Consider the following 22,465-nt stretch of genomic DNA (forward strand, 5'->3'; position numbering starts at 1 on the left):
TGACAAAGTGGAAATGAACCTTTTTGCTCCGTTCTCGTCTTTGCGCTGGCCGCGTTGCGCAGGACGTCACCTTCGACATGTTTGCCCTGTACATGTATCACTCAGTGACTCTGATCTCATAGCTCTTGTTTGCCGCTCACTACTGAGCTACGGCGGGCGAGTACAACCACAGAACTCTTTCTTCCTTCCCGCCACAGCTCACGCCGGGTAATGACGACGCCCGGCCTGAACTCAGACCCAACAACACTAGAAGCTCTGCCGAAGCTCAGTTCCGCCTTCTGAGGGTAAGTACGAACGTTACTCAACTACTATATGCAAGCTAGGGTTGACTCACACGGGGCGCTTACTAGGGCGCTTATTGCGTAGATTAGAGGGCGTTCGAGGAAAGGCTCAATACTCGCCTCGCCAAACCCTCGTGGTAAAACCAATATATACGACACCCCATTCTCACCCTGGAGAGCCTCCTGTCGCTTTCATCGCCACAATGGCTCACTCTGTCATTCTCCCTCGCAGGACCTGGTTTTATCCTATTGGGAATACCAGCGCAGACCTCCTCACCGCAAGCTTACCTCCTGAGCAGAATCTCGACCTCCTTCTCATCGGATGCGGAGACCCAAGGAGCATACTTTATACCACGTACGCAGACGGTGCTGTCGGTACGTCCGTCCTCTTACTCCGCGTGACGCTACCGCCTCACAATTCGATGCAGCAGACAAGCGAGAGTATGATGTTACTTTCTGCGATATCGAGCCCGCCGTGATCTCTCGAAATATCTTGCTTTTCACCCTCATCGCGGATACTAGCTCGGAGCGCGACCTCACGCTGTGGAACATTTTCTACCACTTCAAAATTTCCACTGCCGATCTCACTTTGCTCCAACGCCAGTCTTCCAAGCTATCTTCCGTCTCCGGATCGCTGGAACAGTGGCAGCAAGGACCTTACGCCGGCTTCCTCAAACCGCGCACGGAACAGACGCTGTCTGACATCCGCCGGTTCTGGGAAATGTATGCCGCCACCGCGTCTTTCACGAAGGCGCAGAAGCAGGACATGCACGACATGGTCGCACGTGGCGTGTCATCGGCAGCTCGTAGCCAAAAGGCAAACGTGCTTACGGCTTGTCGCTCCGCGGGACCACTGTGGATAAACCTGGCGACGAGCGGTGTGGCTACAGCCCACTTCAAGCACTACTGGAAGCACGGAGTGGTTGGCGGTTGTGCTACAGATCCGGCAGCCGTTGAATGTGTCAACCCGACCCTCCTGTACACGCAGCTGGGTAGCGAGTTCTGCTTGCACTACGGCACAGACCCTATCATCGGTTTCCATCTCGCGGAAGCGCTCGGACCCGTCAAAGGAAATTCTACGACGATCAGCGTCCGGGATCTAGGCGCGTACGCGATGCGGGAGTTTGGACAGTGGTGCAGCGCCTTCAGGAAGCGCATTGCCGTAGACTGCAAGTTCGTTTTGCGCCCGTACGTTGGAGACGCTCTGTCCCTCTGTCGTGCCCTCGGCGGAGAGCGCAACCTCTGCGTGTCTCCGTTCGACTCGCGGCCGATTGTACTTGCCAGTGACAACGACGATGCCCTCGCCGTAGCCCCGCCCACTACGTTCAATGTCATCGAAACCTCCAACCTTGCGGACCACGTTGGCCTGTTGAACGTCTTCACGAGCGCGGTGCCTCTTCTACGTCCCTCATCGGCATCAGTCCTCCACACCAATACCTTACTTCGAACCGCTGCTTCGGACTCCGCCGACGTATTCATGGAGAAGATCGGCGTAGATATTACTACGTTTTCAACCCTCGTTGGGCTTGCGCCGCTATCCCTGCTCACCCGCTTCAGCACATCCTCATCTCAGTTTGAGGCCTTGGGGGCTCCAATGGAGTCGAAACAGCACCATCAGGCTATTGCTTGGAAATTTCCCGGGTCAGGAGACCAGGCTGCTCTCGTCGACGGCTGCTTCACCTCGACTCCCGTCGCTATCAGCTCGAAGGACCTGATCCAAGTGCTTTTCAAGCTATACTTGAACATGTTCTCATCGGAGAATTCGTTGAAGTATATGGCCATGGCGATGCAAGGCCGTATCGACGAAGTGATGAACTCCGGAAATATCGTGTATGTGCGAGCGAGCTTTGCGGCCCTCCTGCGGCTGTTCAAAGACCGTGTACGCACCGACTGGCGCGCGGCCATGGAAGGCTTGTTCGACGCGATTCAGGACGACCGCACGCTACAGCTTGGCATGATGTTCTACCAAGAACTCAGTCTGCACTCGCACCTCCTCGGAGTCTACTCGCACGGATTCTTCTCTGACAAGCTCGACCTTGCTCGCATGTATCGCCTCCGCCCGGCCCTCTTCACGCATTGGCCTCGCACACCAGATATCGCACACATCGTCATGCGGGTTCCTCGGTCGGCGTTCTCGCGTCTTGACAGCATCGACGCGGATCGTATTGGCACGCCTATGCTGCAGTGCGAAGTGGGAGTTGTCAGCGGGATGCAGACCAACATATCTGGCATCCAGCTCGACTTTGGGGAGCTCACCGTGACTGGCACCGCGGACAAGGCGTCCGCCACGCTGGTGAGAGACAGCGACGGATGGAAGGGCACATCGCCCGTCATCGTTCAGATCATGTTCCCCGCGCGACTGCTCGATATCGATCCTCGCTCGACGCAGGTTCGGCTTTCCATCCGCGCGACGCCCCAATCCACCTTCCAGCTCATGCCCATCCTCGGCAACCGCCTCGTCATATTCGAAGCCGATCTTATGGGAAAGGATGTATATGTGCTGAAAGATGCTCCCCGCGTCCTCGGAGCAGCAGTGCCAGCTCCTCGCGCTCCTACTGTCGCTACTACTCCCGATACGGTGGCACACGCGGAGGGCCTACCTGCGCAAACGACGAAGGACGTACCCAGGCTCATCTTCATGGGAAACAAGGTCTCGCATCTCGCCGTCAAGGTCAATATTCTCAGTGACCTCGGGAAGGCCGCCTTGTCCAAGAGTGGCGCTTCATTGATACAGCATACTCCATGTACGGTGAAATTCCGTGTCGGGATGGGCGATATCGTGGACACCGTCGCATTTCCATTCCCCGTCGACAGACGCGACGTGAAGCTCCGCATGGAGAAAGCGGCTGTGGAGGTGCGTTAGCCTTGCAACAGCTTTGATTCGTACGAGTCTCATTGCATTCACAGGTCATCGCACGGACGGTGGACGCAAACCCAGCCATCGGACATGGTGGTTACGATAAGATCGCCCGCACGCCAGTTGTCATGACTCAAGGCAGGCCAAGCGTCTGGAGCCTCTCCTACATCAATCTGAACAACCTGCCGGCGCTGGACCTCGCTCGCCCCAAAGCACAATTCGACTGGATGCAACCACTGATGACCGCCATGTTTTCCGACCGCGAACTCGTCCTGCAAAGGAGCGGCGACAAGAGCGATACGTTCGTCAACTTGAAAAGCAGCATCGCGCATACCATCATCGGGCACGCAGCCGGTCTCTCGAACGGCAAGCCATCGCGCATTATCTCATTGCACTGCAAGTCTGACGGCGGCGTGTATACGCTGCTGTTCGTCAATGCTCTCCGCCTCGACCTCGCCTCGCATAGCGTCGTCCTCGACGTCTCTGTGCTGCCCCTCACGCACGCTATTATGCCCCTCGCCGAGCCCGTGCTGAGGAAGCTTCGTAACCCCGGCCTCGTCGAAACCCCCGAGGATGATGTGAAGGCATGGAAAGCGTTCCTGCCAGCAGCCGTTGAGCGCTGTCGTACATGGGCTCACGAAGCCGACTGCGCATACCACAAGAAGGGTATTCCGCTCGGTCTTGCTATTGACGAGAGTCCCATCTGCGATTGCGGTCGCGGAAAGGACATCCCTAACAGCGAGATTATGAAGATACACAAGGAGTTGAGATCCTTGGTGACGCGCGCGGCCATCGGCCCCTTGTACGCCGTGTCATACCTCGAGGATGTCGGCAAGAAGATGCAGGCCGCCATGAACGCCTTCGCCGACCGAACGGAGGCGCCGGAAGGTTCTGACAAGTGCGTCGCCTGTGGCAAGGTTCCTTCGACGAAGAAGAGGTGCAGCAGGTGCCAGAAGACGATCTATTGCTCGCGTGCGTGTCAGACTGGGGATTGGAAGTCTCACAAGAAGGTGTGCAAAGTGTAGGTGGTGGAGGAAGGAAGTATTCGCCTCGGGAGTCGAGCATGGTGTATTATTTTGAGATGGGATTTCTTGGGGTCGTCCATACGCGCGCATGCTGTACTTCGATTGTTTCTTTCGCGTACTTATCTAGATAGATATCTTGCAACCCAGTATCCATGCATGTCACTATCGAGCACCATCGCCTGACAGGACAGAAAGGCTTAAAGCCAGGTTCACTTAAGCTTGAACAATACCGTTCGTATGCACCATTCACAAGTCCTTCACTAAGAAATCCGTCAAACATCGCGATGAGGACATATTGCTACATTACTGATACAATGATTGTTGAAATCGTGCAGGCTGTTGAAACCCGATGATGCTAAGCGATACAATGCACACCCAACCTCCTGCACACCCCCCATCGCGGCGTGCCCAAGCACATCCCTTCAGACCCGACGGCACCTACGCCCACGGGCCCGACACACACACACGCTTCAACGCACACACGTCCACGACGCACACACGTCCACGACGACGCACGCACACACAACTTCCCATCGACAACAGGTGGTGGAACCCTCGCTCGGAGGATGAACCCCGGTTAATAAGTTAATTAACCTTGCGATAGAGCGCTGTTGAAGCGGAAGGGAGGATGGCGCCCTTAGGCGTACTGCTGGCGCGCCCACTTGGCGGCGGCGACGAGGTTCTCGAGCGAAGCTGGGAGCGGGGTCACTATAACGAACTCGATGATGAAACCAACGACGGTCACGTACCCTTCGTCTCCTTCCAGCCACGGGTCTTGAGACCACAGTCCGGGTTGACGAACAACAGCGAGTCGGGCAGGATGTTAAGCATCGCCTGGAGGCGGTCCTTGATCTCCTGCTCGCTCGGCACACGCGGCGAGTGGATGTCGTACACACCCGGGCCGATCTGGTTCGAGTAGCCGTACTGCTTGAACGTGTCGAGCAGCTTCATGTCGCTCTTCGACGCCTCGATGGAGATGACGTCCGCGTCGAGGCGCTGGATGGACGGGAAGATGTCGTCAAAGTCGGAGTAGCAGAAGTGCGAGTGCGTCTGGAGCTGGTCCGTGACGCCCGCGGTCGCGAGCTTGAACGAGTCGACGGCCCACTTGAGGTACGCGTCCCAGTCGGAGCGGCGGAGGGGGAGACCTTCGCGGATGGCCGGCTCGTCGACCTGGATGGCGCTGATGCCGGCCTTCTCGAGGTCGATGACCTCGTCGCGGAGCGCGAGCGCAAGCTGCTTCGACTGAAGCTCGCGGGAGACGTCGGCGCGGGGGAAGGACCAGTTGAGAATGGTGACCGGGCCCGTGAGCATGCCCTTCATCGGCTTCTTCGCGACGCTCTGCGCGTACGACGACCACTGGACGGTGATCGGGTGCGGGCGGCTGACGTCGGAGACGATGATGGGCGGGCGGACGTAGCGGGAGCCGTAGCTCTGCACCCACGCGTTCTGCGTGAAGACGAAGCCGTTGAGGTGCTCGCCGAAGTACTGGACCATGTCGTTACGCTCCGGCTCGCCGTGGACGAGCAAGTCGAGGCCGAGCTCCTCCTGGATCTTGACAACGTTCTCAATCTCCTTCTTGATGAAGTTGTCGTACTCCTCCTGGGTGATCTCGCCCTTGCCAAGCTTAGCACGCGCCTGACGGATCTCCTTGGTTTGCTGAGAGAGGGATCAGATGTGATTCAGCGTTCATGAGAGCATTACTCACCGGGAAGGAGCCGATGGTGGTGGTCGGGAACTTGGGGAGGTTAAGGTGCTTAGCCTGAACTTCCTTGCGGACGGCGAAGGGGCTCTTGCGGTCGAGCTGGTCAGGGGTGATCGCAGCGACGCGCTTGCGGACGGTGTCATCGGAGTTGCTCTCGAAGTCACGGCGGCGCTTGATCGAGGCCTTGTTGGCCTCAAGAGCGGCGGTAACCTTGGCGTCGGTGGAGCCGTTGAGCGCAGCGGCGAGGGTGGCGACCTCCTCGGCCTTCTCGAGGGCGAACGCGAACCAGTCCTTCTGCTCCTCGGTGAGCTTGTGCTCGTTGGCGAGCGTCACCGGGGTATGGAGGAGGGAAGAAGAGGTGGAGACGATGACGCGGTCGGCACCGAGAGCGTCGACAGCCTTCTTGCCGAGCTTGAGCGCGGCCTCGAAGTCAGTCTTCCAGATGTTGCGGCCAGACACCAAGCCGAGCGAGAGGACGCTGATGTTGGAGGTCTTGATGGCGGCGATGACCTCGTCGAGCTGGCCCGGAGCACGGTCGAGATCGATGTGGAGACCAGCGACGGGGAGCTTCGAGGCGAAGTTGAGGTTCGAGTCGAGGCGCGAGAAGTAGGTGGTGAGCTGGATCTTCGGCGCAACCGGAGACAGCTCGGCGTAGGCCGACTGGAACTCCTTCGCGAGCGACGCGCCGGTGTCGAGGACGAGGATGGGCTCGTCGACCTGGACCTGCTCAACGCCGGCCTCCTTGAGCTCGGTGAAGAGCTGCTTGTAGACGGGCAGGAGCTTGGGGAGGACGGAGATGGGGCTGAAGCCGGCCTTGGCAGCCTTCGACGCCTTGGAGAGGGCGAGGTAGGTGACCGGGCCGAGGACGACGGGGCGCGTGGTGACGCCGAGCTCCTTGGCCTCCTTGTACTCGGCAAGGGCCTTGTTGTAGAGGAGCTTGAAGTCGGTCTCCTCGTCGACCTCAGGGACGACGAAGTGGTAGTTCGAGTCGAACCTATGAGATGTATTAGATGGGAAGGAATGCACAATAGGCTGTTGCTACGCACCACTTCTTCATCTCGGACGCGGGGACGTCGACACCCTCAGACTGGCGGCCACGACCCATCGCGAAGTAGACATCGAGATCGGAGAGACCAAGACCCTGGTAGCGCTTGGGGATGACGTTGAACGCCGCCGAGTGGTCGAGGACGTGGTCGTAGAGCGAGAAATCACCGCTGAAAACGCGACTTTAGTTGCTGATCATCTACGAAACGTGCTGCGACGAACCTGGGGATGATGTCCACGCCACGCTCCTTCAGGCCGGTCCAGGTGGCCTTCTTCACCTCGGCCGAGACCTTGGTGACCTCCTCCGCGGGGACCTTGCCGCCCCAGTAGGCCTCCACGACCTTTTTGATCTCACGGTTGGCACCTGTCGCGCGTCCGTTAGCACGATGGGCGGCGATCTTGACCGTCGCGCTCACCGATCCTGGGGAAACCGAGCACAGCAGAGAGAACCATTTTAACGGACGTGTGGGGGGAGGAGAAGGAAATGGTGGGGGAAGGGAAGAAGGGAAAATTGGGACGATCGCGGAATCGTGCAATCCTTTTTAATCGATGGACCACGTGCGTCGGACGTGCCCCCGAACCCACGTCTTGTCCTTTTGTTCGTCGTCTCACTCGTGTCTCTCGCGCAATTTCGTTATCGATGGAGCCCTGAGTGCGCCGCTCATACTTCTAGCCATTCACGCGTCTATTGACAGCAAAAGAACCCTGATCCTCTGCCGCTCTTACTGTATGTACAGGCAAGTGTGCGGGACCTCAGCTGGTCCTTCCTTCGCTTCGCGCAGGAGTTCAGGAGGTTGAAGTCGCATCCAACCTATTGTCTGTCGAACAAGGCCTCATATAGCCATGCTATTGTTTCCGTCTTATTTCGTGCATTATCTTCAAGACTTTGACCAAATCCGCACTCCACCCATCACAACGTTGATGAAAGGAGGCATCGCCGCAGCGCACATTTCTACCCTTATCTCCAAGATGGAAGATGCTGCCGTTCTTCTTGACGCTGCGCCATCACCCACCTTCACATATAATGTCGCGGGATGGCGTGCGAAGCGCATTGAAAGTGTCTCCAACCTTGGAAATGAACGGTGCTGCATCGACTTCACCTCACTCGTAACCTCACCTCCTCGTCGAACCATTTGCCAGCAGACTCACTGGTCAGATCAGTCTTCAGAAGGAAAAACTTGCGGCGCGCTTCCAGAGCGTTGAGTCCAGTACGCTGGAGGTTCAAAGTATAGCTGCGCCACCGTGCCCTTCGTCCCCTTCATATCGCTTGCGTATTGGAGGTGATGTACAATCGATGGTTCAGATCATGGAAATGCCACCTTCCACATCGTGATCTACACCTGTTCGCCTAGCCTGCAGGCTCGCCTGAGATGGCGCTGGGTTTCTCAACGAACGCCTGCACCTGAGGTCGAACCCTTGTCATGCTTGGCATGGCGCCCTAGCCTCCCCTCCCATTCACTCCCCTCCCCTCGCCCTACCCAGCCCTCTCCACCACCAAATCCCCCGCCGACGCATACAAACACACCAAAAACCCACCCACCACCCCCGGATTATACGTGGACGGCACCAGCACATACTTCCCCGGCTGCAACGTCACCTCCGGCGTGCACACCCCGGGCAACGCGTCGTCGTACGGCCCCGAGGTCGCGACGTGGTCGTTGAAGGCGCGCGCCTCGCCCGCGGGGTAGATAGTGAGGTTGAGCGCGGTGGTGTGGGTGGGGGAGGGGGAAGAGGCGGTGGAGGTGGAGGGCGAGGTGAGTTGGAGGCGGGCTCTGTGGGTGCGGGTCAGTGGGATAGGGAGAGGTATGGGGAGATGTAAGAGGAGGGAAACCCACTTGATACGCGTAGGCGCCTTCAGGGTGAAGGTGTACATAGGATTCCTCTCGTATCGTCGGAAGCTAGGACTTCCGGCTGCAGTGTCTGCGTCCCTGTCGCCTTCATCAGCGCCTTGCTCATCAGTCCATCTCACCGAGACTCACCATGCCCCCCGCAACGTCGTCGCGTACATCCCCGCGCCCTCCTGCGGTATCGGCGTCAGCTCCGCGACGTTATCGGTCTCCACTTTGAGAGCGAACGGCCCGCGGTACTTGGGCTCGAAGGCGGAGACGATGAGCGTGTAGTCGCCGGCTAGGATAGTGTGAGTTCGATGGTTCAGAAGCAGGTGGATAACCTGGACTTACGCGCTAGCTGGGTAGAGAGCCGGGCCATGCCATAAGTGTACGCGCCTGAAGACGCTGCAATGTTCGTTTCGAGCAATCTGCGAGGATGTGCGCATCAGTCTTGTGCAGTCGAACAGTGAAGTCAGTGACTGGACTCACTGGTACACCCTCTCCCCCTGCGACCACGCCAGCGAGATATTCACCGGCACCTCCCTCGACGTCTGCAACGAGATCGAAACAGTCGACTTCGCGCGCGCGTCGCCCCTCTTCGGCGGATAGAGCTTAAGGTGGTACTGCGGGTTGATCATGAAGGTAGGATAGTTCGCATTTCCGCCGGAGTTCTTCGCCATGAAGCGACCCTCAGCCTGAGCCTGTGTCAGCCCTCCAGGTCCCTGTCAAAGGAGAAGTAGATGCACATACCTGTGCCACATAAGGGGGTCGAGGAATGGTCTTATCCCAGGATATCTCGACCCCCTTCGGTGCATAGGCGGTTAACGTAAACCCGTTCTCGGTCGCGCTCCCTTCGTAGGAGCAGTATATTGATAGGCAGCCGCCTTGCGACGAGGGTGAAAGCCTGACTTTCTCCTTTGGGGGATCTTAGTGAAAGGCGCGCTTGGGCGCTAGGGTCGCTCACCAAGATGTGAAGGCTGTTGGTATATTCTCCCTGCACGGGCGATCAGTGAGGCGTGAAGATCAAGCCAAGATGGTTCACCTCCGACGAAATGTGATGGCTTTGCCGCCGCACGACGAAGTTATCGAGGTCGTCTTCCTGCGCACTCAGGCTGACATAGTCGCTTGATTGACGTGTGTCGTTCGTGTGCCGAGACAAGAGGAGCCATATCTCGATGTCGGAGCCCGCCGAGGAAGAGAGCTCGTACCTCAGTCGTAATTGCTTCGTCTGAGCTGCGAAGGGAGTGAGCGATCGCACAGACGAGCGACCGAAGAGCTCACAGGTCTCATTTTCCACAGTCGCTTTCCACTTCCCATGGAAAGCCAACGAGGTTGCCCACGCCGCCGGGTTCCAATTGGCGTAGATCCCGTCAAACAGATTTATGACGTCTACCCAGGGAATCTGCATGCTTCCTGTTGTGCCATGCATTCGAGTCGAATAAGGGATATCTGGCCCGGAGAAAGACATACGCGACGAGTCTGGGCATTCCTTGTCTTCTAGGGCCTCGTACCAGGAGTCGAGGACAATCATGCCTCGGTCCAAGCCGTCTTCGTAAAGACCTGCACCCACCGTGAGTAAAATATGTCAAAGCGAACAAAGCGTTGCTAACCTGTAACGGGGTAATCGTGCGCGCCGAGCAACAATGAGCCCTGCCAGGCCAGACCCTCTCGCGTTCCGGTTCCGAGCGTGATCAGGCAGTCGCCTGTAGCGTTATTCAATTTTCGAACTATTGATAACATGTTCGTAGCGCACCGCTGTCGAAGCCTTGCTTTAGCCGGTTCCATGTCCGCTCTTGCACGAAGTGCGGACTGCATAGCATCATTGCCTCTTTTCAAGTTGCCAGCGTGAATTTCCTCACCTATGAATGTCGATCTGCTCGGGTATCCAGCCAGTGAGTGCACTGGATTACGTCAGGACTCAACCAGTCCGCGGTGAATCAAGCTCACTAAAGATCCACGCTCGAGTTCCTGACCATACTTCAGCAGGCTCTATGAGGGACGAGGTAACTCCGCTTACGACCCAGGAAAATCATAGCCTCCCATGAGCTTCATATACTAGCCAAGCGTAAGTTTCATGGAAAAAGAAACCTGGGTATAGATAGGACCTACGCCCTTCTCGAGTATGCTGGGCCACAGCAACTCAAACTCGGCGCGCTGTACGCGGTTCGTCGTGCTAATACACGACAAGCAGACGAGACGATTCGTCGACGCGCGGCGTGGCAACTTGTCGTCGATGACTGTAAGGCATGTAAAGGTGAGAGAATCATGCAAAGGCGTCGCCGCGAACCTATCTATGAACTTGTTAGTTTCCAGTCCGGTAGATTCACATGAGAAAACCTCACTCGGCGCCAACATCCGTTAAACAGAAGCTTCAAATCAAAGCGGCCATTGAAGCCGTCGAGAGCATCTCGCGAAAGCTCGGACGGATAAAGACATGAGCGAGCAAGCTGGCTGTGAATCAGTGAGAGCTAAAAGAGCCTAAGCTTTACTCACGTTGCCCCCGATTCGCCTATCACGTTCAAGGCATACGGACACGGACGCGCAAAGGGAGCAATCGGTCACAACGTGCTGGTGTATATCTTCCGGGATCAGTCGTCTATGCGTAGTGTCAGCAGGCGCAAGATTATCGAAGGTCCATCATGACCTGCCTAGAGATGTCTTCGAGTATGAAGCGCGGAGCCAGATGGGTTCGTGTGCTCGCTGCGCCTCGGATAGGGTTGGCTGGCCGTCCGGATCCCTAGAGGCAGTATCATTGAGCGGATTCCTCTGGATCGTCAGCACAACTTACTCGAACGGGCGGCCTGTAGAGCTTGGAGGCGTGGCTTCGTCCCACGGCGCGAATGTGCGTCCGTTTACGACCGAGCCCTTCTTCAAAACGTAATACTGCTGCTCTATCAAAGATTTAAAGACTTTCCCTCCCTTTAAAGAGAGAGGATTACCTTCAGAGAAAGGATCCAAAGCAACAGGCGTCAGCGTTGGCGGCGCCGCCTTACTCGAAGAGGGCTCCGCTACGCTTGGCGATTTCCGTTTCACCGCGCTTCTGATCTTCTCAGCCCTCTCCATGCACTTTCGTGCGTTAGCCTTGAGTAGTTCCTTCAGCTTCTCTGATTGGTTTGGAAGGCGACTTCGATGCAAGTATTGCTCGGCGGCTTGGATGTACAGCTTGAACGCCAGGTCGTAATCTTGGGCCAGTTCGGCCTTCATAGCCTTATTGTGCAGATTCTGATCAAGCTATCAAACAGAATTCCACAGAGTTCAGACCTTTTAGCTGACCTGCGCATCTGAACTCATTGTGGCCGTGAATGTCGATGGACCTAGGAGATGGAAGCTCGGGCCAAGAGCCGAATTTGTGGCGTTGGGTCTGCACTGTGCAGTGAAGTACGTCTCGGCAAAGTCCGAGTGACCGCTCTTCACAAATCCCATCTCCATTGCATCCCCTAGTGCAGCTCAGATGCTTTTGAATACCCTTAACCTCGCTTATGACTTGCAGTTTTTACGCAACTTCGCACTCGACGGTTGCCAGTCCCAAAAAGGCAGGCCTTGTGTCCTACTTGATCATCACCGGCCGGGAACAATGGGCGCCCGGAGACGCCGGACGGACGCTCCGGCCGCGCATATAAGGCCGTGTACACTTCGACGGCCGCAGAGCATACCCTGACCTCTTACCATCACCATCCCATGCTCGGAAAATCTACTGCTGTCCGTCGTCGTTCCCTGCGGCCACGACGGGCCGGGCCAAACACGCGCTAAGCGCCGCGCCACATAACTTCCAACCTCACCCGCGCCGTCATCGCGCTCACTGCCTTCCTCATGCTAATCACCAGCAACGCCAACGGCGAAGCCACTCCACCTTTGTGGTCTATGGGTCCCCCACGCGCCATGACGGCCCATGTAACCGGGTGCGCGCCTCGACGATGCCCCCGCGTTCCTCAGTTCTCCGTGAATGCGTTGGCTGTGCGGGCGCGGCGGCGGAGGGATGCGTAGCCGTGGGAGTGACAGGATACCGGCCAGCGACGCCGTCACGATAAATCATACCTTGAACGGGTGTGTGAGGGCGAGGCGTCACGTCGCGTAAGCGCCGGCGGAGTTGAAGCACGATCGTCCGGGGCATTTGCTAGGTGGACGCTTGAGCTGGTGTGGGCCATTGGCAAGAGGCGACGCCCATTATTGGGGTGGAAGGGTAGCGATATACGGCTTCAAAGGAGGTACGTGGTCGCGTTCGCCACATATGCACGCCGCTGACATGGACGATGTTCAGTCGCCAGCAGGGCCTTCAATCGCAAGGCTTCTTGCTTCCTACATCCACTGCTCGTACTCACTGTGCTTATCCAGATCAGTCCCTACCCCTTCCATGGACGAGCACCCCAGGGCTGGCCCCCATCGTCATCAGCGGTCGGGAGAAGGTCAGGCCCTCGTCACTCGTACCCTCACAAGTACTCACACCCGCCATCAGACCACAGACCAGAGATGTTCTCTCAGACCATTGTGCCTCTGTGCGAGCATGTCCATCTACCGCACAATCAGCTGTATACATGCAAGCGTCCAAGCGCTAATGGTAGAGTACAAGGTCCACACCTGTAAAGCTAATATCAGTAACGACGAATGTACAAGCTAGAAGGAACAGACCTTCACCCCTCTGGCTTCGAGCTGATCGTCCGATATCATGGCAGATGAATAGCTCGCGCACCGAATCTGCGCTCGTGCATCGCAAACATGGCCGTGCACACCAGCGCAGCCAGCGCGCCAACTTGCATGACCAGCGCAATGACGGCCATCCAGACCGGCGGCTGCCCACCTGAGAAACCCCCTTCTGAGACCAGTTGATAGCCATATATGCCGATGGGCGCGAGCCACGCTGCGCAAACGAGCCAAGCGAGCGCTATCGCAGGTATGCTCGAGTACGCCGAGGAGGTAATGCGCGGGTCTGTAGGCTGCCCGAGTAGCTGCTCCGCTCGCTCCTCCAATGCGTCGAGGTGATGCTTCGCGCGGTAGGCGCGTCGACCATTCCTGATTGTTTCCGCCATGAGGATGACTAGGTGGAAGAAGAGGGAGATTGTGGCAACGATGAAGGTGGGAGTACGCTCGGTCACGTTCATGACCCAGTCAAGGGGGTCCCTGCCTATGGCGTTTTCGTGAATGATATAGCCCACCGAGAAGATCAGGTCGAGGGTGAAGGAGCTAAAGACGGCGATACGCATTCGAAGGGATAGGCGAGGCAGGAGAGGCTCAAGAGAGGAGACGCGGAGAGACATGTTGAACTAAGGCTAGGTAGAGGACCTATCTGCAGTCGTAAAGCGAGGGGCCCTTGGGTGATGACCGTTGCAAACGAGGTGAACTGTGCAAGCGGGGTCGAACTGTCGGTCTCGGAATGACGAAGGAATTCGGCACCTGCCGTCACCTGCAAGCGCCAACGAGTTGGCCGTCGCGCTTCCACTTGACCGTCGCCACCAAATCGTACTTTCTCGTCGCTTACAGCAGGCGAAAGATCGTTAGAGACAACCGCGGTGGTGGAGCACGCGAGATTTGAGCTTTGGTGGGGCCGCACGTGGTGCTGCCTCCCAGAACCTCTGAAGGTTCCGACCACTCCCCGGCAGCTAGAGAAGCTCGGGATTGCCTCCAAATGGTTCGAGGACCATATGCCGACAGGTCAAGTCCGATTATTGAGGAGGCCGACCACAAGCCTATCCCTTGACCTTCTCGGCGCGGTGCTCCACAAGTGCTCAGATCAAGCGCGCTCCACCGTCCGCTTTGTCTCTAACGATCTTTCGCTTGCTGTACCTTGCCTTGCGCGATCGTCAAAGATGAGAAGATCGAAGGGCTTGTCCTTCGCCATCAAGGGACGGTGATAGAGTCAACGAGTGATGACAAATTAGCGCTGTGCAGCTCGGACCACTTACGCACAGCTCTCTTCTCTACCACTCACCACCAGCGACGCCACACCTGGCAGCCATGCTCATCGTCTTCAGAGGTCTCTCACATCGTCTGCGCGTTCTGAGCGCCGCATCCGCCGCCATCGCGCTCCTCTCCTTCGGCTCCAGCCACACGATCCAGAGCCTCGTCGTCGCCGCCGTGACGATCCTCTACCACATCATCGTCTACTCCTACGAGATGCGCGCGCACCAAACCGAGGGCGGCCTCGCGCGCGAATACACCAGTTACTCCGCGTACCCTGCGATCGCCGGCGCAGGCATGTTGTTCCTGGGGTGGCTGCTGGATACCATTGCCCTGATCATCGGCATGGTTATATCCCTGGCCTTCATCCACTTCAACGTTATGCAAATTATCAACTTGATCCTGGAGGTCGGCCAGGTCTTCGTGTTGGGTGCAATACTGCAGACGGCGGTGTATGAGAGGCGACATGGCGCGCCTGGAGCTGTCTCTTTGGGAAGTGACGCGGCATAGTCGCGGGAGAGGGAAGGTGCTAGAGGTGCGTAGTGCTATTACTCCCACTTGAGATGAGTCTAACATCCATTGCAGGGAACGTTCGATATCTATTCGACCTGATCACGCTCATCATATCTGTACATCTAATCCAGAATTTGACCGACTGCACGTTAAAGTGTCACTCATTCACGCGTATCAACGAGGGCGTGAAACCCTTGTTCTGCTAAGCATCACAATATCTTCCAGCCGCTCATTTTACCTGGTTCCCTGTTGCTCTCGCTCGCACAGGAACGAGGTCAGGTTTGAAAGGCTGACGGCTGTGCCTGTGCAAAGCTCTGTTGTGCGCTTTACCACGTAGGTCTCTCACTCCTTCTGCTCTTCGCAGTATTGCTTACTCCTCAGACAGACCATTGGAAGCCAGTCAACCAATGAATGTGTTCAACATTACTCATACAACAGCAACAAGACACCCTCGACAACAACAAAGCGGGTACAACAAATCGTGAAGTCCATGCAAGTCCAGTGAAGTCCGTAACCAGTCCAATCCTATGCAATTGTGGGATTTCTTGTGTGTAGAAGTCCGATGAGCGCGTGTGCGTTGCTAAGCGTAATAAGGTGAGCGTGCGCCTGTGTGGGAAGTCAGATAACCTTCAGCAGAACGAAGCTTGTGTCGTACTCACCGTTGCTTAGAGGCCGCACGCGCTGGCATCCAGCTGAGTCACCGACGCGTCGACGGACCCCTTCTCCGTCGCGCGGTTGCCCGTGAGCTCATCGAGCGCCGTCTGCGCGATGTTGAACCCGTCGCCCGCCTGGTCAATCGCGGTCACCGCAATCGAGCGCGTGGTCCCGAACTCGTCCGTCCACGACAGCTGCCAGCACGTCCCGCACTGCGGCGAGGCGTGGTACACGCCGCCCATCGCCCCGATGTGCGGGAAGTTGGGCAGCGAGCCGTACGTGGAGTACCCGCGCGTGAGCAGCCCGTAGTCGCCGTCGGAGCAGGCAACGTTAGCAAGCGAGGCGCCCGCGTCGTCATAGGCGGGGTCGTAGCGCACGGTGGTGGCCGCGACGGTGCAGACGAGGGCGGTGAAGAGGGCAGAGATGGCGAGGATGAAGCGCATCATGGTGGGTTGGGTGATGAGCGGGGTTGGCTGCTCTCGAGTAGGTGGGTGAGGAGGCGGGAGGGAAAGGCTGAACGAGATGTTCGATGCTTTCGTCGGTCTCCCCGGTTCCCTTCTTATATCCTTGACGACCTCCCCGCCTCGCTGCTGGATAACGTCCACGCCTCTGCTTCACTTCTTCCGCGGCCGAGGTGGCCGTGTGCCGTGCGCCGCCCCCGCGCGCACCGAACCTTCTCGAACGTACTTCCCGACGTTTGCGATTGCCCACCTTCTACCTGAATAGGCTCGAATCTCTCGGCTCTGGGCACTGGGCGGCACAGGAATAGCCTTGGGGGCTGCAGAAGCGCTGCCTGGCGGCTAAGAAGGGCCGAGCCATGCAGGGAGGATCGACACCTGTGCGCAGATGACCGCGGGGTGCTTGGGCGGCTGCTTCACCTCCTGCTCAGCTGTGCGAAACATACACATGCGAGGAAGCAAGTCCAACTCGCTGGCGGTCTGCTGGGTAGCGACACCTCGGCGCCGCGGCTCTAGCGCGCGGGAATTACGGCCCGACATCCGACAAGCGCCAAAACATGAGCAAGCAACACGTTTCTGCCTTTTTTGGAAGGCACATTCCATCTCATTGTTCGCTGCGGCCGTAAAGAGCGAACAATGTCGATGCCTGCGTTGTATCCATTGCAACCGCTGGCGTTTCCAAGGGACTACTGTCGCTATGCTACATTGCCTAGTCTAGCAGTTGCTAGCGCCGTGAAAGGGAATTTTCGCGTCGTCAGGCAACGCTGTGCCACTCGATTGCGCCGCTCGTCGATTGCTCTCGTTAGGCGGGATGTATAAAGCATGGCCACCCGCGGTGAGTCCCCACAGCTCGCAGCATCCGCCTCACAAGCACCTGCATACTTCCAGCACTTGCATTTCTTCTCTGCAAACCAGCCTCCGCCTCGCATACCATCTCAGCCCAGCAATCATGTTCTACATCCCCACCCCGGCATTCTCCGCGCCCACGACCTTCATCTCGTTTGGTGCCGCGCAGGACCCGCGGGAGGCGTACGATATGTTCAGGGACGCCAGCCAGGCGCTCCGGCCCTTGACGAATCTGCCGCAGTCGGGGCGCCGGTCCTCGGTGTCGAGCACCAGCTCCACCAGCTCCGGCAGCGCGAAGGGAAAGAGCAGCCTGAAGAAGCTCTTCGGAGGGATGTAAAGGGGATAAAGCATGCCCCTCGGCGCTTCGCCACTCCCTTCCCCTGCCTTGCCCGCAAAACAAACACCAGTCCCCTGCGACACACAACCGCATGCGATCCAGTTACCGCATTCATCTCCGGTAGAGCCTAGCTCCCGGACGACTGCATCAGAATACGGACCCCCGGTTGAGCCTAGCTCCCGGACGACCCTCGACGCACCAAAACATCGACATGGCGCACAGAGCGCGCGCGCGTCCGCGCCGCCGCCCATTGTCCCGTCCTGCACGAACTACCATTCACGTCCTGCACGATTCCCTCTCGACTTCAGACTCGATTCCACGATCGTCCTCACGTTCCCCCAACGACCTGACTTCATGATCTTGACTACCCTCCACGGTACTTCCACGCGACCCCAGACGCTTGCGACGACATCCTCATGCTCGCGACAATACTTGCACACAAAACAAAAACACATCCATCCATTATTAAACGACCACATATAACGGACATACAAGCATATGCATAATGTAGAACTACAACGACGAGAGATGAATGTATCACGAGCATGATGAAAGCTATCCGATCCGAGAACGAGATGAAATATTCCGATGTGTGATGTGAACAGGGAATATGAGAGGTAAATGAAGCAATATAGCGAGCAGGAAATGAAGCTGATAACGATACGGGGCGCAAGGGGGACAATGAAGCCGACGGCACTACTTGGAAGGCGAGGGGTCAAGCACGATAGCAGCATGCCTGGGCTTGCCAGATGAGGATGAAGGCGCATTGCTGGAAGTAGAAGCAGGAGCCTCATCGACGTCCATGGGTGCGTGGTCCGGCAGCGGCGTGCTGCTTGGACGCCTTATATGCGCTGACCTCGTGCTGGGCTCGGCAGGTGCGACAGGCATGGCGGGTAACGACGTAGGCCGGTGAGGCGGCGTCGAGTGCGCGGCGAGGAAGCGCTGGATCTCGGCGCATGAGGAAGATAGTCGGGCAGCTGCATCGTCGAGAGATGAAGAGGCCGCGGGCGCGACAGGAGTAGGAGCTGCTGGGGTGACGGGCGGAGGAGCTACAGGGGCACTGACGGTTGTGTATGCCACCTGGTCTGCCGCCTGGTCCGCAAGGGCAAGGTGCACTTGTAGACCGAGGCCCGCCGGTGCCGACAACGTCCGCGGTAGGGCGCGGGTCCGAGTGGGCGGTGACGATGACCCCTGCGACGAAGGTAGCGACATCTTCCCTGCATACGGCGCGTCCAAGTCATCCACAAGCGTATCCGTCGACGACGCATACGGGTGCACGCGTCGGTTCCGCGTCGTCGGCATGACCGGGAAGGCCTCCGCGCGCCTGCGCCTGGGCTGCCGCGGTACATGGACGGTCCATGTCGTGGTGGCCTGCTGCGACGCAGACAGCTCGCGCGCCTTCATGCGCAGACATATCCGCTCGAGCGCCTCCTTCTCATCGCGCACGCGCCCCGCGTGCACCGTGAGGTTCTGCAGCTGCGCCTTCAGCATGTCGTTCTCCGCGCGCAGGACCGCGTTCCGCTGGATGAGCTGCATGTTCTCCGCGCGGGTGGCCGCGGTCGCCGAGCGCTCGTTCGCGAGGGTCGTCTTCAGCTGGTTCAGGTGGTGCGTGGAGCGGGAGAAGAGGCTGCGGAGCGCGATGAGGGTGTTGTCGATCATGGAGGTGGGCATGGCGGGGATGGCTTCGGCGTCGGACATGGCGTGGCTGGAGGTCGAGGGGGTGGCCTGCGGAGGCAAACATTAGGACCCGTGGAAGCATAGCGGAGGGGGAACGCACCGGGGAAGCAGACGGCGTGGTGCGGCGGTATGTGTGCCCGTGCTTGTTGTTCTGGCTAGTCATGAGAGTCGCGTAGCAGTGCGAGGGTACCGTAGTCCGAGTCGAGCGAGTCGCAGAGCCAGCCAGTGGTCTCTTAAGTTAACGAAGAGGATGGAGGCGCGAGCAGATGCGCATACTTCCTCGCAAGCCAGATAAGTACGCCACTAGGTTGACAACCGGACAATTGCCAACGAGATGCATCATCTCGGTGCGGGGACAGCGCGTCCGGTAGTATAGTGCGCTTTGTGACTGTGATGGGCGAGGACAATAAGGTCAATATACCGGCGCCGGATGCAAAGTGCGAGGAACCGTAAGATGCCGTGTGCGGGGGGATTCTCCAGGGAAGTCCGCTTTATGACCACAATGGAACGCGCAGAGAGGAAGTATGGGAACGTAAGTGGGCTATTGTGATTGTGGTGGGCGCGGAGGGGAAGGACAATAAGATCATGACGCGTCGCCGGCCGGGGCCGTGATCTTATCTCCGCGCTTGTACACTCGCGTCCGGACGCGACGCGTCCAGTCACGGTCGCGTTCCCGTCTCCCCGGGGCCGATGACTCCTGACAGCAGCGTAGATAGCTCGGAAGCGGTACATGGAAACGAGCGGGCAGACTCGGGAAGCGTGTAGGGATAGATTATGCAGTACATGGCAGTGATCATAGTGTATGGGTGACATAGGAATAGGCACATCGGCTCAGGCAGAGTCCGGCAGCTGCACAATGGCACCTGTATTCTGCGGCGAGTTAAATGAGTTGCATTGTTCCTGCGTACAGTCACTCACAGGGTCGAGGATAGCCCCGCGGGGCAGAAAGACGTTGAAGCCCACAATCAATTCGGGATAGCCCCGAAGCATCTCTACCACTCGCTGGACGCATTGTCTCATGTCAATCCTGGAGCGGTCAGAGGGGAGCGCATACTGTAGACTAGTACTCACTCTCCAGCCTTGAGCGCGCTCAGTACCCCCAAGAACTCCTTGTAAGACTCGGGCTCGTCCTGGAAGCGTGCCTTCACTGCGTCGAGGTAGTGCAGCGCGTCAGTCACATCGATATCCAAGCCGGGAGGTGGTGAGGGCGGCGGAGGACTCATGACGGTCTGTCTCAAGCACCAAGCACTGGCGGCGGGCGCCTATCAAGCGGTTCTCATCCACGTGCTCTGAGTCATCATCTCGCCGGAGCCGTAAGTTGCTTGCGAAGAAATCAAGGTTCGTTATACATGGCGTACGAGCAGGCTGCTACGACATGATACACAGTAGATCGATCGCTGAAGGGAAGTAGGGTACGCTCTGCAGTGAACTTGAGTGAATGGCGTGACCGCGGCGAAGAAAACACATACAGTGTATATGGTACAGAATGTCCAGCTCCCTGAGGCCGTCCATCAGGTCGGGGTCGCCACCCAGCAGTGTTGTGATTGTGTTGATTGCCTCGTGCTTATCTTTGCTGGGAATACGCGGAAGGAGGTGAGCAGAGAGAATGAATTCGAAGAGGACGGAGTGAAAAGGGACAAGAAAACATACCGATACTTCTGCAGGACTCGCAGGAAGGTGTCGTACACCATCGGTCGGTCTGCGAACCGTTCCTTGACTGCCATGAAGAATTCCTCCACGACCTTCTTTGTATCGTGATGGAGTGTGGCAGGATGTTGACCCTGAGGATCTTGTGTCGCAATCGAAGGCGTTGCAGGCGGCACTACAGCGCGGGCATGAGGAAAGCTGGCCAAAAAGCCACTCTTCAGCTCTGGGTGGCTTTGCAGCAGTCCCCAGACGCCCATCACGTACATGTCGACGCTGATCCTGCAAGTGCGCGTATGAGCAAGCCAGCGGCCCTCGGGCATCGGACAGTGGCTACTGGGCGTATGAGAAGCGCACCTTCTACGGCACCATAATTTTGTCAGGGCAAGGTATTGTCCGTGCTCGCGCGGCGTTAGACTGGACCTCAGAGTGGCCTGGTACTGATGAAAGGCTGCGCTATGACTGTACGTGACATTCTTCTTGTCTGCTTGACCGGTGCGACAGGCAGATGTCGCGAACATGGGAGGATGAGGAAGGGAAAAAATGGCCACGGAGTCGTCAGAGGTTTAGAGAAAACTTGAGACCTGCCATTTATACACCGCTTCGCGTGGTCTTTCCATTGATCGCTCAAGGACAAGAAGGCAATCTACGCCTATCAAAGGACACACAGGGCGTAGCGAAAGCACGATGGATGGTCTATCGGCTTCGAGTACAAACGAGAGGTGAAGACGACCTCTTTGCCTTGGTCCGCCTGTCGATGAGTATTGAGTTTCAAAGGTCCGTGGTCCATGGCAAAAAGTGTTATCAGTCAAAGAAACAAGATGAGGCGTTTCGAAAGCTAACCGTCGCGCGCAGGTCATGAGCTGTGCTTGGTGGAGGACGAGAGCAAAGGAGAACAAAGGAGAATGATGCTGATTCGTTCGGCCCGACATCCCGCAGAGCACCCACTCGACACAACAGATGTACACAAAGACGCGGATAAACTCGCTCGCCGTGGAGGATTGCGTAGTGCGAAGGCAATTATAAAGGGGAAGAGAGATGATGTATCATGCGGCACACAGGACGAGAAAGAGACAGTCGTACAACATTTATCGTGGCGCCTCCACTTGCCCATCCTTCTCCACCTTAGACTTTTCTTCCTCGTGGACCTTGAGCGGCCTCCCGGACCCTCCCTTGCGCTTCCAGCCTCTCTTGCCCTTCTTCGCCGTGCCTTTTCCTTGTGCTCCCTTGCTATTGTGCTTATCCGCTATATCTCGTAGCCTCTGGTACTTCTCTGGCTGCTCCCGGAAGCGCTCCTTCATCAGCGCGTCCAGATGCCCCCCTCTGCGCTGCTCCGAAGTCCCTTTCTTGGGTCCGGGCAGCTTCGGACAAACAACGCGCAGACCGCTTATCAAGTCGGGGTGGCCGGCGAAGACTTGCATGGCGCGATGGCCAAGCCCTTTCACGTTAAGGCTGCAGGGGCAGGATGTGAGCGCAATCGAAGGTTGAGTAGGATACATACGGGTGCCGCTCGTGCCACAGCATCATGTCGAAGAATTGACGATACCGCTCAGGTTCGTCGGCGAAGCTGGTCCTAACAAGGTCGGCGAAGGTGGCAGCGTCGATGACCTTCTGAGCGAAGGGATCATTGATCTTTGGCCACGCAAGAGGAGAAGTGGCGGGCTCAGAGACAGCCACAACACGTCGAGGAGGCATGACAGTCGCAG

The 22,465-nt window shown here is 57.7% G+C and overlaps 14 protein-coding genes across 14 annotated transcripts; 4 read left to right on the forward strand and 10 right to left on the reverse strand.

Moving 5' to 3' along the window:
• Positions 1-484: 484 nt before the first annotated feature.
• On the forward strand, positions 485-4,163 carry SCHCODRAFT_02700082 (uncharacterized protein; the record flags this gene model as incomplete). Its single annotated transcript, XM_003036495.2, has 3 exons — positions 485-656; positions 710-3,135; positions 3,189-4,163. 3 exons carry the CDS (start codon positions 485-487, stop codon positions 4,161-4,163), a joined length of 3,573 nt encoding a protein of 1,190 aa, XP_003036541.2.
• A 253-nt stretch (positions 4,164-4,416) lies between these two features.
• Positions 4,417-7,415, reverse strand: SCHCODRAFT_02621840 (cobalamin-independent methionine synthase). Its single transcript, XM_003037839.2, has 6 exons — positions 7,326-7,415; positions 7,132-7,273; positions 6,912-7,079; positions 5,869-6,859; positions 4,913-5,819; positions 4,417-4,856 (listed from the first exon to the last, which is right to left on the reverse strand). Exons 1-6 carry the CDS (start codon positions 7,360-7,362, stop codon positions 4,801-4,803), a joined length of 2,301 nt encoding a protein of 766 aa, XP_003037885.1. The 5' UTR covers positions 7,363-7,415; the 3' UTR covers positions 4,417-4,800.
• A 664-nt stretch (positions 7,416-8,079) lies between these two features.
• Positions 8,080-12,077, reverse strand: SCHCODRAFT_02621843 (cysteine proteinase). The gene is given in 22 exon segments (XM_050345085.1): positions 8,080-8,681; positions 8,745-8,837; positions 8,889-9,036; positions 9,090-9,166; positions 9,228-9,433; positions 9,489-9,653; positions 9,703-9,732; positions 9,781-9,971; positions 10,020-10,298; positions 10,349-10,441; positions 10,492-10,547; positions 10,598-10,639; positions 10,686-10,706; positions 10,756-10,793; positions 10,848-10,977; positions 11,066-11,067; positions 11,081-11,185; positions 11,232-11,334; positions 11,383-11,475; positions 11,527-11,629; positions 11,678-11,960; positions 12,012-12,077. The coding sequence occupies 22 exon segments, from the start codon at positions 12,027-12,029 to the stop codon at positions 8,384-8,386; spliced, it is 2,574 nt and encodes an 857-aa protein (XP_050200460.1). The 5' UTR covers positions 12,030-12,077; the 3' UTR covers positions 8,080-8,383.
• A 778-nt stretch (positions 12,078-12,855) lies between these two features.
• Positions 12,856-13,345, forward strand: SCHCODRAFT_02253712 (uncharacterized protein). The gene has a single exon (XM_050342202.1). The coding sequence runs from the start codon at positions 12,989-12,991 to the stop codon at positions 13,289-13,291; it is 303 nt and encodes a 100-aa protein (XP_050200461.1). The 5' UTR covers positions 12,856-12,988; the 3' UTR covers positions 13,292-13,345.
• Positions 13,346-13,394: 49 nt separating this feature from the next.
• Positions 13,395-14,365, reverse strand: SCHCODRAFT_02253726 (uncharacterized protein). Its single transcript, XM_003037841.3, has 2 exons — positions 14,127-14,365; positions 13,395-14,073 (listed from the first exon to the last, which is right to left on the reverse strand). The coding sequence occupies exon 2, from the start codon at positions 13,988-13,990 to the stop codon at positions 13,400-13,402; it is 591 nt and encodes a 196-aa protein (XP_003037887.2). The 5' UTR covers positions 13,991-14,073; positions 14,127-14,365; the 3' UTR covers positions 13,395-13,399.
• A 299-nt stretch (positions 14,366-14,664) lies between these two features.
• SCHCODRAFT_080246 (uncharacterized protein) lies at positions 14,665-15,305 on the forward strand. The gene is made up of 2 exons (XM_003036496.1): positions 14,665-15,165; positions 15,216-15,305. The coding sequence occupies exon 1, from the start codon at positions 14,688-14,690 to the stop codon at positions 15,138-15,140; it is 453 nt and encodes a 150-aa protein (XP_003036542.1). The 5' UTR covers positions 14,665-14,687; the 3' UTR covers positions 15,141-15,165; positions 15,216-15,305.
• Positions 15,306-15,535: 230 nt separating this feature from the next.
• On the reverse strand, positions 15,536-16,319 carry SCHCODRAFT_02621855 (Cerato-platanin). The gene is made up of 2 exons (XM_003037842.2): positions 15,803-16,319; positions 15,536-15,749 (listed from the first exon to the last, which is right to left on the reverse strand). Exon 1 carries the CDS (start codon positions 16,241-16,243, stop codon positions 15,809-15,811), a length of 435 nt encoding a protein of 144 aa, XP_003037888.1. The 5' UTR covers positions 16,244-16,319; the 3' UTR covers positions 15,536-15,749; positions 15,803-15,808.
• A 101-nt stretch (positions 16,320-16,420) lies between these two features.
• Positions 16,421-16,878, reverse strand: SCHCODRAFT_02729893 (uncharacterized protein). Its single transcript, XM_050347120.1, has one exon. The coding sequence runs from the start codon at positions 16,856-16,858 to the stop codon at positions 16,598-16,600; it is 261 nt and encodes an 86-aa protein (XP_050200462.1). The 5' UTR covers positions 16,859-16,878; the 3' UTR covers positions 16,421-16,597.
• A 326-nt stretch (positions 16,879-17,204) lies between these two features.
• Positions 17,205-17,438, forward strand: SCHCODRAFT_02501600 (uncharacterized protein; the record flags this gene model as incomplete). The annotated part of the gene is made up of 1 exon (XM_003036497.2): positions 17,205-17,438. One exon carries the CDS (start codon positions 17,205-17,207, stop codon positions 17,436-17,438), a length of 234 nt encoding a protein of 77 aa, XP_003036543.1.
• A 431-nt stretch (positions 17,439-17,869) lies between these two features.
• SCHCODRAFT_02621861 (uncharacterized protein) lies at positions 17,870-19,671 on the reverse strand. The gene is made up of 2 exons (XM_003037843.3): positions 19,216-19,671; positions 17,870-19,163 (listed from the first exon to the last, which is right to left on the reverse strand). Exons 1-2 carry the CDS (start codon positions 19,276-19,278, stop codon positions 18,135-18,137), a joined length of 1,092 nt encoding a protein of 363 aa, XP_003037889.1. The 5' UTR covers positions 19,279-19,671; the 3' UTR covers positions 17,870-18,134.
• Positions 19,208-20,108, reverse strand: SCHCODRAFT_02253768 (uncharacterized protein). The gene is made up of 2 exons (XM_050342203.1): positions 20,034-20,108; positions 19,208-19,985 (listed from the first exon to the last, which is right to left on the reverse strand). The coding sequence occupies exon 2, from the start codon at positions 19,926-19,928 to the stop codon at positions 19,455-19,457; it is 474 nt and encodes a 157-aa protein (XP_050200463.1). The 5' UTR covers positions 19,929-19,985; positions 20,034-20,108; the 3' UTR covers positions 19,208-19,454.
• SCHCODRAFT_02500762 (PAH2 domain-containing protein) lies at positions 19,947-20,338 on the reverse strand (the record flags this gene model as incomplete). The annotated part of the gene is made up of 2 exons (XM_003037844.1): positions 19,947-20,142; positions 20,187-20,338. The coding sequence occupies 2 exons, from the start codon at positions 20,336-20,338 to the stop codon at positions 19,947-19,949; spliced, it is 348 nt and encodes a 115-aa protein (XP_003037890.1).
• Positions 20,339-20,416: 78 nt separating this feature from the next.
• Positions 20,417-21,627, reverse strand: SCHCODRAFT_02575066 (uncharacterized protein). Its single transcript, XM_050343869.1, has 4 exons — positions 21,117-21,627; positions 20,766-21,041; positions 20,585-20,688; positions 20,417-20,534 (listed from the first exon to the last, which is right to left on the reverse strand). Coding segments are annotated over exons 1-4 (546 nt in total). The 5' UTR covers positions 21,281-21,627; the 3' UTR covers positions 20,417-20,532.
• Positions 21,628-21,748: 121 nt separating this feature from the next.
• On the reverse strand, positions 21,749-22,454 carry SCHCODRAFT_02538544 (uncharacterized protein; the record flags this gene model as incomplete). The annotated part of the gene is made up of 2 exons (XM_003037845.3): positions 21,749-22,211; positions 22,261-22,454. The coding sequence occupies 2 exons, from the start codon at positions 22,452-22,454 to the stop codon at positions 21,848-21,850; spliced, it is 558 nt and encodes a 185-aa protein (XP_003037891.1). The 3' UTR covers positions 21,749-21,847.
• Between the last annotated feature and the right edge of the window lie 11 nt (positions 22,455-22,465).

This window comes from Schizophyllum commune (genome assembly GCF_000143185.2).
Source record: "Schizophyllum commune H4-8 unplaced genomic scaffold SCHCOscaffold_5, whole genome shotgun sequence".
Classification (NCBI taxonomy): domain Eukaryota; kingdom Fungi; phylum Basidiomycota; class Agaricomycetes; order Agaricales; family Schizophyllaceae; genus Schizophyllum; species Schizophyllum commune.

What these genes read in the sequence shown, in the direction of transcription:
- SCHCODRAFT_02253712 (XM_050342202.1), top strand. Translation starts at nt 12,989, where the DNA reads ATGTTCAGTCGCCAGCAGGGCCTTCAATCGCAAGGCTTCTTGCTTCCT.
- SCHCODRAFT_02729893 (XM_050347120.1), bottom strand. Translation starts at nt 16,858, where the DNA reads ATGGAATGTGCCTTCCAAAAAAGGCAGAAACGTGTTGCTTGCTCATGT.
- SCHCODRAFT_02621861 (XM_003037843.3), bottom strand. Translation starts at nt 19,278, where the DNA reads ATGACTAGCCAGAACAACAAGCACGGGCACACATACCGCCGCACCACG. An exon ending in CCACGCCGTCTGCTTCCCCG is followed by an intron (nt 19,164 to 19,215) that starts GTGCGTTCCCCC and finishes TTGCCTCCGCAG; the next exon opens with GCCACCCCCTCGACCTCCAG.
- SCHCODRAFT_02621840 (XM_003037839.2), bottom strand. Translation starts at nt 7,362, where the DNA reads ATGGTTCTCTCTGCTGTGCTCGGTTTCCCCAGGATCG. An exon ending in GCTCGGTTTCCCCAGGATCG is followed by an intron (nt 7,274 to 7,325) that starts GTGAGCGCGACG and finishes GACGCGCGACAG; the next exon opens with GTGCCAACCGTGAGATCAAA. An exon ending in GCGTCCGAGATGAAGAAGTG is followed by an intron (nt 6,860 to 6,911) that starts GTGCGTAGCAAC and finishes TACATCTCATAG; the next exon opens with GTTCGACTCGAACTACCACT.
- SCHCODRAFT_02621843 (XM_050345085.1), bottom strand. An exon ending in TCTACAGGCCGCCCGTTCGA is followed by an intron (nt 11,476 to 11,526) that starts GTAAGTTGTGCT and finishes TACTGCCTCTAG; the next exon opens with GGATCCGGACGGCCAGCCAA. An exon ending in GAGCAGATCGACATTCATAG is followed by an intron (nt 10,548 to 10,597) that starts GTGAGGAAATTC and finishes GATGCTATGCAG; the next exon opens with TCCGCACTTCGTGCAAGAGC.
- SCHCODRAFT_02621855 (XM_003037842.2), bottom strand. Translation starts at nt 16,243, where the DNA reads ATGATGCGCTTCATCCTCGCCATCTCTGCCCTCTTCACCGCCCTCGTC.
- SCHCODRAFT_080246 (XM_003036496.1), top strand. Translation starts at nt 14,688, where the DNA reads ATGCTCATCGTCTTCAGAGGTCTCTCACATCGTCTGCGCGTTCTGAGC.
- SCHCODRAFT_02253768 (XM_050342203.1), bottom strand. Translation starts at nt 19,928, where the DNA reads ATGTCACCCATACACTATGATCACTGCCATGTACTGCATAATCTATCC.
- SCHCODRAFT_02575066 (XM_050343869.1), bottom strand. Translation starts at nt 21,280, where the DNA reads ATGTTCGCGACATCTGCCTGTCGCACCGGTCAAGCAGACAAGAAGAAT. An exon ending in AAATTATGGTGCCGTAGAAG is followed by an intron (nt 21,042 to 21,116) that starts GTGCGCTTCTCA and finishes GCGCACTTGCAG; the next exon opens with GATCAGCGTCGACATGTACG. An exon ending in CGAGTCCTGCAGAAGTATCG is followed by an intron (nt 20,689 to 20,765) that starts GTATGTTTTCTT and finishes GCGTATTCCCAG; the next exon opens with CAAAGATAAGCACGAGGCAA.
- SCHCODRAFT_02253726 (XM_003037841.3), bottom strand. Translation starts at nt 13,990, where the DNA reads ATGTCTCTCCGCGTCTCCTCTCTTGAGCCTCTCCTGCCTCGCCTATCC.